Genomic DNA, 15,021 nt, shown 5'->3' on the forward strand with positions numbered 1-15,021 from the left:
GCCACGTGTCATCTTCTTTAAGTTCCCACAACAACTTTATGAGGTAACTACTATCCTAGCTTCATTTTGCAGTGGGAAAACCTTGGCATAAAAAAGGGTAACTTTCTCAAAAATCACCCGGCTAGTATGCTATCTAGATCTTTTTTCAGAAAATAAAGAAATTTCACTCTCTTCAATGAAACAGGAATGATACAACAAATTGTTGTTTGTTTCCATGAAAATATCAGCCCTGAATGACATATACAACTCAGCAATCTTACTCCTAGACAACGTCAGAATTTTATGCCAGCCTAGGTCTATCTAACCCCCAGAGGTCAATTTCTAGGCTCACAATACTGCATTTCTCAGCAGATTCTCTAAGATTCCGATGTTAGTTCCCACAAAGTCTCTTCTATTGTAGAACTCATTCAAGGGGAAGTCATCTGAGAAAACCCAAGCCTTCCTGCAAATCTGCATTTGAACTATAAGTCTTTCTAGCCAAAGCCTTCACCCTTCCCACAAAAAAACTCAGGGGAATTAATTTAATGTGTGAGATTGATTGAAACTAAATGTTTACATGAAAACTACTTTATCACGCATATTTCTTTTTATAGAACTTTATATCTAACAAATTTGATATGTAAATCAGCTCAACATTTAAGTTTTATCTTTTTGACTGAAAAATATAATCTACCTAAAATTTGCCTGGTCCTAAAGAATTAGTTGTGGAGGTTTTGTTAATCCGTTCATGGGTGATTTGGGTTTATTAAGAGTGCCAGGTTATATGCATCTGACCCAAAGTTCTATGATTGCATCCATGCAATTGATGTCCAAGTAGGTTTGGGTGTTCATTTTTCCAAACTCATATTTTTTAAGAGAAAACCTCTCCAATCTATTATTATTTTTTTTTATATTTGAAGTAATTTTAAAACACCATTTTATTGAAACATTTGTAATATAATTCAAATTTATAATTATAACTAAACTTTAACCTCGAGCACACAAAGTAGCTTGTCTATAATAAAATCATTTGATGGTAGGAATTTGTTAATAAAGACCAGAGAGAGGGAGCATATCAAAAAGGGTAATTCTAATACATACCATTCATTTATTTACTCAGTATTTATTGACTAACACTTACTAGGAATTATGCTAAGCCTTGAGAATATAAAAATAAACGAAACAGATTCCTGCCCATATGGAGATTACAATCTTCATACATCATGATATTCTAGAAGTTAACTTTAAAAAAAATGAATTCTATTTAGAATGTTAATATAGTTATAATATTACCTATTATGCAACCAAAGAGTTAGAAAGTATTAAGAAAAGCAAAACAACATTAGCATCTTAAATCAGAGGAGATAGTAAGGGTGACTTTCAAAAACAGTGAAAATAAAGCATCGCTAAAAAAAAAAAAAAAAGTATTAAAGATAACATTGAGAAATTTACCCATAGATACTTTTCATAAAAAAATTTGTAGGCAAAACTTGTTTTTACCTAGTATTTGACGGATTTCTGGCCATTCTCTCTGTACTTCCAGTGCAGTCTTCAGTTTATCACACAGAGGGATATAATCCATGTAATCTATTAACACACGAATAACGCTGCCTACCAAGTGTTTCATCCAAGGAACTGTAATGAACTCACAGAACTGAGAGAATTGATAAAATTTAATTTAGTAGTCCTTTTACTATACCATATACATAAGCACTCAACTTGGTTATGAAAATTACTATCTCTGTCTTTTTTACAGGAAATAAAAAGTACCTCCTTGTAATGAACGAAAAATAAAAAAATAAATGGGTTGCTTGTTTCTGTGAAACAATGGGTCCTGAAGTTACATGCTCAGCTCTGATGTGAGGTAGATGGCGTAACATGGAAAAATCATGCTTCTCTCCAGGATTCTTCTTCCCCTGCTTTTAGCCCCAATATCCCACCAAATAAGCATAAGTTATTAACTGAATACATTTTCACATTCTTCTACATTCAGTTTCCAATTCAAGAAAAATCAACACCTTCTTTGGTGCCTAGTTTTACTCCTATATCCCCATATTATTGCTAACAAAAGTACAAGCGTGAGAAAACTATCAAAGTTAGAGTTGATTTTTCTTTTCTTTTTCTTTTTAAAAAAAATCTACTTTATTGATTTTTTACAGAGAGGAAGGAAAAGGGATAGAGAGCTAGAAACATCGATGAGAGAGAAACATCAATCAGCTGCCTCCTGCACACCTCCTACTGGGGATGTGCCCACAACCAACATACATGCCCTTGACCGGAATCGAACCTGGGACCCTTCAGTCTGCAGGCCGACGTTCTATCCACTGAGCCAAACCAGTTTCGGTGATTTTTCTTTTCTTGTTACATCTCCCAATGAGCCAAAAGTAGGCTCATTGGGAGATATAACAAGAAATGAGCCCAGCTGGCATAGCTCAGTGGTTGAGCATCAACCTATGAACCAGGAGGTCGCAGTTCAATTTCCGGTCAGGGCACACGCCTGAGTTGCAAGCTTGATCCCCCAGTGTGAGATGTGCAGGAGGCGGCCGATCCATGATTCTCTCTCATCACTGAAGTTTCTATCTCTCTTTCTCCCTCTCCCTTGCTCTCTGAAGTCAATAAAAATCTATTTTTTTTAAAAAAATGAAATGAGCCGAAACTGGTTTGGCTCAGTGGACAGAGCATCGGCCTTGGACTGAAGGGTCCCAGGTTCAATTCCAGTCAAAGACATGTACCTTGGTTGTGGACACATTCCCAGTAGGGAGTGTGCAAGAGGCAGCTGATGGATGTTTCTCTCTCATCGACGTTTCTAACTCTCTAACCCTCTCCCTTCCTCTCTGTAAAAAATCAATAAAAAATATATTTTTTTAAATGAAATGAGCCGAAGCCTGTATGGCTCAGTGGAAGAGCGTCGGCCTGGGGACTGAAGGGTCCCGGGTTCGATTCCGGTCATGGGCATGTACATTGGTTGCGGGCACATCCCCACTGGGGGGTGTGCAGGAGGCAGCTGATGGGTGATTCTCTCTCATTGATGTTTCTAACTCTCTATCCCTCTCCCTTCCTCTCTGTGTAAAATCAATAAAATATATTTTTTAAAATGAAATGAAAAGATGCACAAGGAAAGGCTGTCACTCACCGGGTTGTCCTTTATCACACAGGACGTCCAGCCGGGCAGCACCTCTTCCTCTATCTCGGCCCACACGAAGGAGTTGCCGAAGATGTCGCCGTGCCGGCACTGGAAGCACAGCTCGGCGCGGTAGCCGTGATTGAGCAGCAGGCGCAGCATGGCCTCGTCGCCCAGGGCGTACTGGATGGCGCTGGGGAAGCGCGTGTCGTTCACCTGCATGAAGTAGCAGTTGACGTCGGCCCCGTGGGCCAGGAGCAGCCTCACGATTTCGTGGCTGTGGGCCCGCACCGCCACCAGCAGGCAGTTGAGGGGGTCCAGGTTGGGGTCCGCGCCCGCCTGCAGCAGCAGCTCCGTGCAGCGCACGTCGTTGTTGGAAACCGCGAAGTACAGCGCCGTCCTGCGCCCGTCGTCGTAGCTTTCGGAGATGTGGTCGGCCAGCCGGGAGTTGACGTCAAAGCCGTGCTCGATGAGCAGCTCCAGGCACTGCACGTTCTGCCCGTCCGCTGCCGAGTGGATGGGTGTCAGCCCGCTCTTCCGGATTGCATGTTTGGATGTTACTGGGATGAGAAATTTCAGCGCACTGGAAATAAAAATAAATCAAATATCCCCATGTCATGAAGACGATTGAGAAATGAATTAAGTAAGCCAGCTTCCTCATGAAGACACATGAGTGCAGTTTGTTTTAGTTTTCTTTACGTTTGTTGGATAACCTTATACAAAGATATATAATTGTTGTCCATTGTCTTACTACTATTTGGGTTAGTGTAATGTAGTTTAGGTTTTTTTAAAAAAATATATTTTATTGATTTTTTACAGAGGAAGGGAGAGAGAGTTGGAAACATCGATGAGAGAGAAACATCGATCAGCTGCCTCTTATACACCCCATACTGGGGATGTGCCCACAACCAAGGTTCATGCCCTTGACTGGAATCGAACCTGGGACCTTTCAGTCTGCAGGCTGACGCTCTATCCACTGAGCCAAACCGGGTAGGGCTGTAGTTTAGTTTTTATTTAGCTTCCTGTTCTAAACGTTCCTGGGGATCACGATGGATCATATGTTTGGCCCTAGAATTGTGGCTCCTCAGGGACCCTCCCATCTTCCAGTTCTTCTCTGAACAACATACAATTTACCAGCAACCAATGCTGTTTCATGGAAACTACAAGAGAAAGGGAAGCCCATCTGATGCCATAGAGAAATGCTTCCTCATCGTGACCATTAGAATCACGGAGTCACGGGAAAAGAAAACTGGAAGTGGCCTTGAACATCACTCAGAGCAACGCCTTCATTTAACAGGAGAGCCATGTGCAGCCTGGAGAAGTAGAACGTCTTGTCCAAGGTCACACAGACGTGGAGCAAGGGTTAGATTGTAGGCCTCTTAGGATTCTCATTCATCACTCCTCTTTCACTGCTATCTGAGCCTTACCATTGGCCGTGGACATCCTGTCTACTTCAATATAACTCAAAATTGAATTATAAGAAGCTTCTTTCTTATTTCATCAACCTTCTAATAGTCCAACTGAGGTAATGAACACTGCTTATGTTTCTAAGAACTTGTGATAGCTACGAATTCCACACTTGACTGACCAACTAAACATGCACGAGAGCCATCAGCAAGGATAACCTGATCTCTTGTGCCTACCCCAGAGCTACCATGTGTGAATTTATGAACCCTGGGAACAAATCCAGGTAAACTTTAACAACGTGTCACTTAGCGTTAATTATGTCATTGGCCACTTAGCCGATGTGGCCACTGGAGATGATAAAGCCTAAGCATTTCAAAGTTTTGGAACTTATTAAGTATATTTCATTCCCTAAAACCAACCTCTCACTGCAGGTAGTTTAATATAATATAATGATTCTAGACTTCTATTGATATGCCAATTGTGGCACTTTTGTGATTTAAAAATCTATCCAGCTTTTTTTTTTTGAATAAAGAACTCTATACTTATAATGAGACTTTTCTACTCAATAATATATTTGACATTATACTAGAATATCCATTCATGTTGCTAAATAACTAAAGTAATACTGATAGTATTTTCACAAGTTTTAATTTTTTTCAAAGGGCAAAATTTTTTAGAAACGATAGTCTTTTAAAAACACAGTTAAAAAACAGGAGGGCATATTTGGATGGCTTGTGAAGAATTCTCATGTGTAACTTCCTTCTAAAAGAGAAACTCTTCATTATAAAAGTAGTATACATTCAATGTGGAAATTTTATACAGTGCAAAAATATATTATGATGTGTATTATGATGTGTCTTTGGAGATGGGTGAAAAGGTAAAGGGATTAAAAAGTACAAAGGGCAGTTGTAAAACAGTCATGGGATGAACAGTACAGCACAGGGAATACAGTCAGTAACATTGTAATAATTGTGTAATGTCAGGTAGTTACTAGACTTGGCGGGTGAGCCCCTCATAAGGTGTACAGATGTCTGAACACTCCGATGTACATCTCAAACTCATAGACTGTTGTATTGTATATCAACTGTAACTGAAAAAATTTTTAAATTGTTAAAACATAAAAATATAAAAAGGGCAACAGTCAACATCTTTAGAAGAACAAAATATTTTGAACATTTTGCCTATTTCTTTTTGGATTTGGGGGGTTATTGCTTAGAGAGAATTGTGATTACATTATACATGCACTTTTTTATTTTTTAATTTGAAATGACCATCCGCCGATCGGTCACTCACAGGTAATGGCCCTCATAGGCAGCTCGGTGTATGGGAAGATGCCCTGCCCTGTTGGGCACGTTGCCGCTTCCTCCGTATTCCAGCAGGAGAGAGATGCAGTCCGGGTTGCCCCCTCCTGCGGCCTCGAACATCACGGACTCCCCATCGTCCGCCAAGGCAAACACGTCGCCCCCTGGCGGCATGAACAATGCATAGCGGTCAGAAAGAGGGGCTCCTTCCGATGAGACAATTGTTTTTTCCTTGTTAGGACTTACAATCGAAAGTATAGAGTGAAGAGCATCTACATTCTCAGTATTTTTAATAAATAACGACACAACCCGTTTCCTTTTATTAGCAAACCTTTGCATCGCCGGAAGATCTGAGAAGTGAGTCAATCTCTGTATCAGACAAATGCTCCTGGGGAAAGACATCAGTTAACACGCTCTTTCAATAATGTTTACCAGCTGTGCCGCATGGGAAAGCACTGGGTGAGACTCAACAGAAGGTCCTAAGATAGCAACTATTTTAAGAAACTCCGAGGGGAAATGAAACAAACAAAAAAATCATCAAAGAACACAGAGTGTGCCATTCACCTGGCATCGGGACTAGCAGGTTCCGTGGCGGGGCGGGGGGGGGGGGGGGGGGGGGGGGGAAGGTTTGTGTTTGAAGTGCGGCTCCGCGGCTGAGCGTGGTAGCTGGGGACAATCTAGGTACCTGCATGAACCACATCTCCTCCTCTAAACTAGGTGCACAGCTTATGTCATCAGACTTACTTAGCAATTAAATGAGGTGCACTTTGAGGTTCCCGAAAATGTTGGTCTTTTCCCCATAGGTGATCCTTGTGGACCCTGTGGTCCTAGCCTTTACTGACAGATGAGGGAAGTCCGAACCAGATGTTTAAGTAACCAAGCTAGGGGCAGACAATGAGTAGGTAGCAGAAACCAGTTTCAGAATTTGGTTTCTTAATTCTTTAAAAAAAAAAAAAATATATATATATATATATATATATATATATATATATATATATATATATATATATATATATATATATATATTTCAGAGAGGAAGAGAGAGGGAGAAATATTACATGAATGATAAGAGAGAATCATTGATCGGCTGCCTCCTGTAACCCCCACACAGGGGATTGAGTCCACAACCCGGGCATGTGCCCTGACCAGGAATCAAACTGTGACCTCCTGGTTCATAGGTCCACACTCAACCCCTGAGCCACGCTGGCCAGACTGGTTTCTTAATTCTTTTTTTAAAACAATTTATTTTTATTTTTTTATATATATATTTTAAAATATATTTTATTGATTTTTTTACAGAGAGGAAGGGAGAGAGCGAGCTAGAAACTCGATGAGAGAGGAACATAGACCAGTTGCCTCTTGCACACCCCCTACCGGGGATGTGCCCGCAACCAACGTACATGCCCTTGACAGGAATCGAACCTGGGACCTTTCAGTCCGCAGACCGATGCTCTACCACTGAGCCAAACCGGTTTCGGCTGGTTTCTTAATTCTTAATAAAGCACTTGGAGGTTTCAAAGGAGGGGCAACGTCACAGTCTGTTGGGCAGAATTGGGGAAGGCTTCAGGGAGGAGGTGTCTCGAGAAGGTGATTTTGAGTTATGTCGGACAGAATTCCAGACGAAGGCAAACATCTGACTCTGACCCAGACAGTGGGATGGGAGGCATGCTGGGGAGCAGCCATCTAATGTGGCGGGAGTGCAGGATACACGCTGGAAGTAGTGAGGGATACACCTGGTAAACAATTCGAGAGGATGCAGAGGGGCCTGTGTATGACGTAGCGGGCAGCGGGGAACCACGGAGGACTTCTCACTGATTTACACTGTTGCAGCTGTCCTTCAGGCAGAGCGACTGAGTTCTGTATGCACTAAATATTCTCTGACAGGGAGACTTGTAACCTGAAGAACAATCAAATGACTGCCTCGGTCCAGAGAAGATGTGAGGGGCCTGACCAGGAAGCAAACCAGAGGGACTGCCAAGGAGAACAGATGAATGGGACCCAGCGGCATTCAGCACCCGACTGGATTTGGGAAAGAAGGTGATGGAAGAAGTAGAGATAAATCTACTTTGTCTCGGACGACAGAAATCTTTACATCAGAAGTGTGAACGAAGAGGAATTCCATTTAGAAGGTGAGTGTGAGACTCGGTGAGCCATCTCTATGAAAACGGGGCTGTTTTTATTGAGAGCAAACTGAGCGGGGCATGCAGACCTGCAGGTAAGTGTGCATACGGTTTAGTTGAGCACTCCTCGGTTTGGTTCAGTGGATAGAGCGTCGGCCTGTGGACCGAAGGGTCTCAGGTTTGATTCCCATCAAGGGCACATGCCTGGGTTGCATGCTTGATCCCCAGTAGGGGCATGCAAGAGGCAGCTGGTCAATGATTCTGATCCTTAATGTCTCTATCTCCCTTCCTTTCTGAAATCAATTTTTTAAAAGTATTTTTAAAATATATATATATATTTTAAAAAGATGTTTTAAAAAAATGAGTTGTGGCATAGGGGACCACTCGGGAGGCTGTGGAGAGCTGGGCACCAAGGCCGGATGCACAGTTCTTTCAGAAGAGGAAGAGAAGCCAGCGAGGGATGGAGGAAAGGAGACAAGCCAGGGACGGGCAGCTCCTGGCCACGTACCTTTGTGGATGAGGTGCTCCAGCACCTCACAGTGGCCGAACTCCGCAGCGACCCCTAGCGGCGTGACGCCAAAGCCGTCCCGCAGGTGCACGCTGCCCCCATGCTGCAGCAGCAGGGCCACCAGGTCCTTGCGGCCCTGCTTGGCCGCCTCGTGCAGGGCCGACCAGCGCTTGACACAGGGCTGGTCCAGGCTGGCGTCGTGCTTGAGCAGAGCAGACACCATGTCATAGGAGCCCCTTCTGACAGCTTGAAGAGATTTTTAAAACAACAATCGACAGTAGGCATGTTAACATGATGGTGTTACATGACCAATGTTACTATCAAAAGAGAATATTGCATTTTTCACCCCCATTTCATTTCTTATATCCAAATTTTCTATTCCAGGCCCTAGCCGGTTTGGCTGAGTGGATAAAGTGTCAGAATGTGGACCAAAGGGTCCTGGGTTTGACTCCCATCAAGGGCATGTATCTCGGTTGCAGGCTCTTCCCTGGCCTGTGCCCTGGTAGGGACAAGTGCAGGAGGCAACCAATCGATGTGTTTCTCTCACACCGATATTTCTCTCTGTCTCCCTCTCTCTTCCACTCTCTCTAAAATAATAATAATAATAATAATAATATAATAATAAACCCCACATATTTCTATCGTGAAATGTAAGCAAGCAAGATGACACTGCTGTTTCTTTAAGACTCTGACCTGAGAAGGTTCAAGAGTTTCATGAAAAGCAGTGCATATTGCTAAGATAAGATGCGGTATATAATCTTTCTAAATTTTTATTTCTTCATTAACAAAATTAAAATAACATCTGCTGTTTGGTTGTATAAATTAAATAAACAGTGCATATTGCTAAGATAAGATGTGGTATATAACCTTTCTAAATTTTAATTTCTTCACTAACAAAATTAAAATAACATCTGCTGTTTGGTTGTATAAATTAAATAATGCATGTAACATTTTTAGCATATGATAGGAGCTCAATAAATGATAACTATTATTATTAATAATATCATCTCATCACTTTTAGGATTCCGAAGCCACATATATAAATAGGGTTTATCAAATTTTCCTTCCTCTAGAAAGTTCCCCCAACGATAGCAATATGAAATGAACATCTCTTTGCCATAATCTTAATGGGCGTTTAGCAATAAGAATGTTTAGAATCTAGGTAGGTTCTCAATAGATGAAGCATATGACAGCCAATGAACTAGTTTCAGAGGCTTACTAAATCAGCTCTCCCATCTTCTTTGCTTGTCTCTAGTAGCTAAAATTACACTGTTAAAAGTGGTTCCCCCTTTAGATTAATGATATATTTCCCCAGCTTAGAGATAAATGTTTCTTTTTAAAAATATATCTTTATTGATTTCAGAAAGGAAGGGAGAGGGAGAGAGAGATAGAAACACCAATGGCGAGAGAGCATCATTGATTGGTTCCCTCCTGCATGTCCTCTACTGGGGATCCAGCCAGCAACCCAGCCTTGTGCCCTTGACTGGGAATTGAACTGTGACCACCTGGTTCATAGATTGACACTCAATCACTGAACCACACTGGTGGGCTAGATGTAAATATTCCTAAAAGATGTAATGCATTTTCTCTTATCAATAAATAAAATCTTATTAAGAAACAGCAGGATGAATGCTGCTCCCTGCATATGGAGATAAACACAGATTCATTCATTCATTCATTCATTACCTGCTGTGATATGAAAGGCACTATTAGGTACTGTGGACAGCAGAAAAAGACAGATGTTTCTCACTTGTGGAGTTTACAGTTAGGGAAGAAGACTATCCTGTCTGGTGTTTGGAGAAGAAGTCAGAGTCTGGGCCTTGGCTGGGAAAGGCAGGAGGAGATGTGGGCCCACACAGCACATCCCAGGCACCCAGGAGGCAGCATGCACAAAGGCTCTGAGGCCAGGCCAGGGGAGAGGGCCCCTGAAGGCCTAAACTCAGGCTGAAGACAAGCTTTGGAGGCAGGCAAGCATCGCTGCAGTTAGGTTCAGGTTTTGCCCTACTCACTGTCTAAATTAGAGTCTGTTGACAAATGCATTTCTCTGAAATAACCCACCTGCCACTGGCAGCTCTAATTACAGGGAATGACCTCATCCTAGCTGGTGTTTTTGCAGAGCAAACATTAATAAGTCAAACCAGCTAAGAGGTGTGTCCTCGTTTATCTTCTTGCTCCTATTGCATTTTTTCCCCTTTAGCCTGATTCAGAGAACATATGAATTAAAGATATTATTCTTTCTTCACAAGAACAACAGCATATCTAGGCCGTATTCAACTTAAAATACTCTGAAAAATAAAACTTTGCTTGTAATTTACTCTTTCGGAAAGAATATGTTTTCTTTTCCATAAACATAATAATGTAAATTGTGGGGAGCCCTTCCCAAGTTTACCCACAAAAATATACCTAATCAATAAATGGTTGAATAATGAAAATTAACAAGACAATATATTTGTGTAAAATAACCAAGTACAAATAATTTATGAAGTAAAACACACACACACACACACACACACACACACACACACACATATATATATATATATATATATATATATATATATATATATAGCTTCAATAATAATATTTTAAGAAAACCCAGTTTCAGTTTAGGAGTTAGAGAATTCCCATTAGAGAATTTTGCATAGTTTATATGCAATTTGTACATTTATTGTCTGGCGCTTTTCCTGTTTATTTAAATTCCTGTCACTTTCTCTGTGGGTATATGTGTCTTGCTCACACAATTTACTTGTCAGCAGTGAATTATTTTCTGACTCATATGACATACAAAGAGAGCAGGCTTTTCTGAGACATCTTGACAGGCAAGGGAAGATCGAAAGAGGATGGAGTGAAGAGAACCTATGTTGATTTGTGAGAAAGGAAATGTCCATAGCAAAATTAACTGGCTTCTTCTGGACCTTGGGCCCCAGTGGCCAGGACAACCTCATGGCTATCCAACTAGAGAAAGGTGACACCACTTCGGAGACAAGGCAGAGAGGGAGTTTGAGTGCAAAACCCTTCAGTGTCAGGTCATCACAAATCAGGTGTCTACCACTCAGCAAGTCACTGTGTAACATGACTGCAATACATCAGAGTAAGGCCTGATGGCTGATGGCCGGACCAAAAGTGACTTCAGGGGGCCATTTAGGGATATCAGTAAATAAGTACGAGGATACTGGGATTGACATTGCACAGAAAAAGAAAAAGAACAGCAGTTTTCTTCTCTTTTCTTTCCTTCGTGAGTTATGGACTGTGAGTAGCAAATTTTAAAGCATCTCACTGATTCAAGAAGAACATTGAGAAAGTACCATGAATTATTCACTTCCCTATGAACCTAAAAAGACAATGCGGTTTCCACAATGAAGGTCCTGAGGAATTTAACCCAAGAAAAATTCTTATTCTCCAGGATGATGGGGACATAAGTGAAACCTCTGGAGTATTTCCTTCATGAGACGCTGCCTTCTCTTTGAAATTACCATTTGGTTTTAAATGTATCTTATTTCTAACTGTTAAGTCTATTTTGACTGATAACTCAATGGTCAAGTTCCTTTCCCACACTTCAGACACTGGCAGAGTAGAGAAACCAACAAATGAAACTTTGAAATGCAAAGAAATGCTTAATGCTCTGTTGTGGGCATTAAGCATTTAACAATTTACATGAAGCAAAAAGAAAAGAAATGAGTGACAATTATGACTTATTTGCTCTTTATGAAATAAGTGGGTTTGGAACAGCAAGTAGAGACTAATTCTATATTTGCAAAAGTGTGATAGAAGAAAGAGGAGGAGGAGGAGGAGAAAGAGGAAGAGGAGAAGGAGAAAGGAGGAAGAGTTGGAGGAATAAGAGGTGGAGGGGGAAGGAGAAGAAATCAAAGACTATAGAAACAACAACAAATACATGGATGTCAGTGCAGGTACTCCATGGTAAATGCCTTTACAAAAACAACGCAGATCACATTAATAGTGGTACAGCAACCTGTAGCAGAGTATCCTATTAGTGCCTGTAGTGGCCAGCTCAGGAAAAAAGCTCTGGTCTGTTTATGAGAAGCACCATGTTACGGTGATATAAAGGCTGGTTAACACGCATACAGAGACAGCTATCGGTTCCTCTATTCTCGTGTTTCCCCTTTTGTTGTAGCAACAGAAGCCCCAAGTTTTAGCTGGTCACAGTCTATCCAGGTAGATGCTACATAACCAGGCCTGCCTTGTCCCTGAGTGTGGCCACGTGACAAAATCTGAACTAATGGCATAAGAATGGAAACGCTTTATCGATGTCCAGGTCATCTTCTTAAAGGGGAAGATGCTTTCCAAAGACTGCCTCTTCCCTCCTTCCCACGGGCTGGGAAATGGCACCTGGAAGCTCTGGGTGCTGGTGGTGCAGCCACCCTGCCACCCAGGACCACACACTCCGGAATGCTGTCTGAGAGAGACATGATCTTCTTTCTTCCTAAGTCAGTGCTGTTTGTTTGCTTTGGGTCTCTGTGTTTGTTTTTTGTTACATAAGCTTCGCCTGTACCCTAACTATAACATTAGCTTGGCCAATCAGAACTAAATTTAGGAAGGCTGAAAGCTCTGACATGGGGCAAGAGTTAGCAAGAAGGAATCGGATCAGAGTGACCCCAGGCTATGGTGGCCCCATTTATTTAACATTATGTCTACGGGCAGAGCCCCTGCCCCGATTTCCCTCCGCTGTCTGTGGATGACCCTCTACGCCCCCCAAGTCACAACAAAGAGCAACTATATCTGTGACAGTTTCACAGATTCAGTACTTCCTCATTTCCCTAGTTTACTTCGAACATATGCCTTTATTATAGTATTTGTAACATTCATTTTCTACTTATATCGTATCTAGCTCTCCTATGAGACTCTTGGAGAAGAACAAGATCATTCCACTTCTCTTTATATCCATGTTGCCCAGCACACCACCTACTCCACCTGGCTTAAGGTAACGTCTCAATAGATGTTGTTTGCATTGATGTTGTTGAATTAATGTGGAATGTAAATATTTTATGAATGTTTATAACTCGTCTGAGTTTTCTGTTAATATTTAGGTTGTTTTTTAAACATTCTAGTGATTTCCCTGTAAACAGGAGTGGTGGTAGTGTTAGCTAGTTATGACCAGAGCTCATGATGCTTTATTCTCTTTCCCTGTGATTGCTGATAAATAATCTTAGGTCTCCTCCGGACACACACACACACACACACACACACACACACACACATACACTTTCATAATGGCTCTCCTCTCCTGAGCATCTATCATGTGGCAGGGGTTTAATATATTTATATTTTCTCTAATTTTTATAACAAGTCTGTGGCAGGTGGTATATTTTCATTTTACACATGAGGAAACTGAGGCCCATAATTGCAATCTCAGAGCTAAGATCTAAGTCCATATAATAATACTCTACTGTGTGTTTGAAAGTTGCTAAGAAAGTAGATCTTAAAAGCTCTCATCATTAAAAAAAAAATGATAACTATGTGAACTGATGTAAGTTAACTAAACTTCTTATAGTAATCATTTTGTAATATATAAAAGTCATGTCATATATCTTAAACTGATACAGTGTTTTATATTAATTGTATCTTAATAAAACTAGGAGAAAATAAAACCACAGATCTGATATCAAAGCCCAAATTCTTACTCTACAACCCCAGTCCCTAAGAGAAAGGTGATGTTATCCCTGGTCATTTGTAGTTAACATCACCTCTCTCTCTGCCTCTGCAAACAGACCCTCCAATTCCTTCTGGTCTACAAATAGCAGGATACACAAGGCTGAGAATATGCTGATAATGACACCTTTAGGTTTCCATTATTTCTTTCCTTTGTGTCCTGGTGGTTAAGTCCTTTAGGGACCCAAGGCTGCATGTGAGAACTCCTCATCTGCTGGCTCCTTTTTGTTCTAGTTTGGCTTCACTGCTGATGTGGACCTGGACTCTCCTGTTGGGAGTCCCCTTCTGCCTCTTGCCTCTGACTGTAGACCGACCATGCAACCCCCCTTACAGCTGGCCCCTTCCTAGACAATGTTCTTTTAGAACTGGTACTTCTTGTTTCATAAAACTAGCTTGGATTGCTCCTGGTTAGTTGGTGCTGAAGACTCTTTTACATTTGACCTCTTTGTTGGATAGAAAAACAAAATCTTAGGACAGGTAATATGGGAGATAGGGAAGAACCCAGGGAAAGAAAGGAGACGAGGTCACATGATTTTAGCCAATACATAGTGGTTTCCAATAAATACACATTAATTATTATTTATTGCGAACAAAAAGTTATAGGGAAAAAGTCATTTACCAATGAGAAGAGGTGTCTCTCCTTTGTCGTTTTTGGTGTTTGGCCATACTCCTTTTTCTAGTAAAGTTCTTACATTTTCCACCAGATCAGCTTTGACTGCCAAAGTCAATGGTGTTTCTCCATCAGAGGTCTTGAACTCCCAGAGCGCCTTATAGGATGCTGAGATGTGAAAGCATTGCATAAAGTTAAAAGTCTTTGTTTAAAGGATATCACATAGATCAGAATAATACAACATTATACATATTAGTCTCAACAAAGTCGATTGATGAAGCAGCAAAGACTAAAGGAGATGTGAGTAA

General features: G+C 41.1%; 1 protein-coding gene across 2 annotated transcripts in view; it reads right to left on the reverse strand.

Annotated features, from left to right (window-relative positions):
* Positions 1 to 15,021, reverse strand: part of ASB15 (ankyrin repeat and SOCS box containing 15) — a 31,453-nt gene that overhangs the window by 4,117 nt on the left and 12,315 nt on the right. The window contains exons 6-10 of one of the 2 annotated variants that reach the window (XM_084897675.1): positions 14,723 to 14,881; positions 8,437 to 8,682; positions 5,801 to 5,972; positions 3,113 to 3,683; positions 1,480 to 1,633 (exon numbers count right to left, since the gene is read on the reverse strand). In XM_084897675.1, coding sequence (XP_084753801.1) covers positions 1,480 to 1,633; positions 3,113 to 3,683; positions 5,801 to 5,972; positions 8,437 to 8,682; positions 14,723 to 14,881 — 1,302 coding nt within the window. The remainder of the gene's footprint in view (positions 1 to 1,479; positions 1,634 to 3,112; positions 3,684 to 5,800; positions 5,973 to 8,436; positions 8,683 to 14,722; positions 14,882 to 15,021) is intronic. The other variant, XM_084897676.1, reaches the window with a different exon arrangement.

Source organism: Pipistrellus hanaki (genome assembly GCF_964339955.1).
Source record: "Pipistrellus hanaki genome assembly, chromosome: 10".
In the NCBI taxonomy this organism is placed as follows: domain Eukaryota; kingdom Metazoa; phylum Chordata; class Mammalia; order Chiroptera; family Vespertilionidae; genus Pipistrellus; species Pipistrellus hanaki.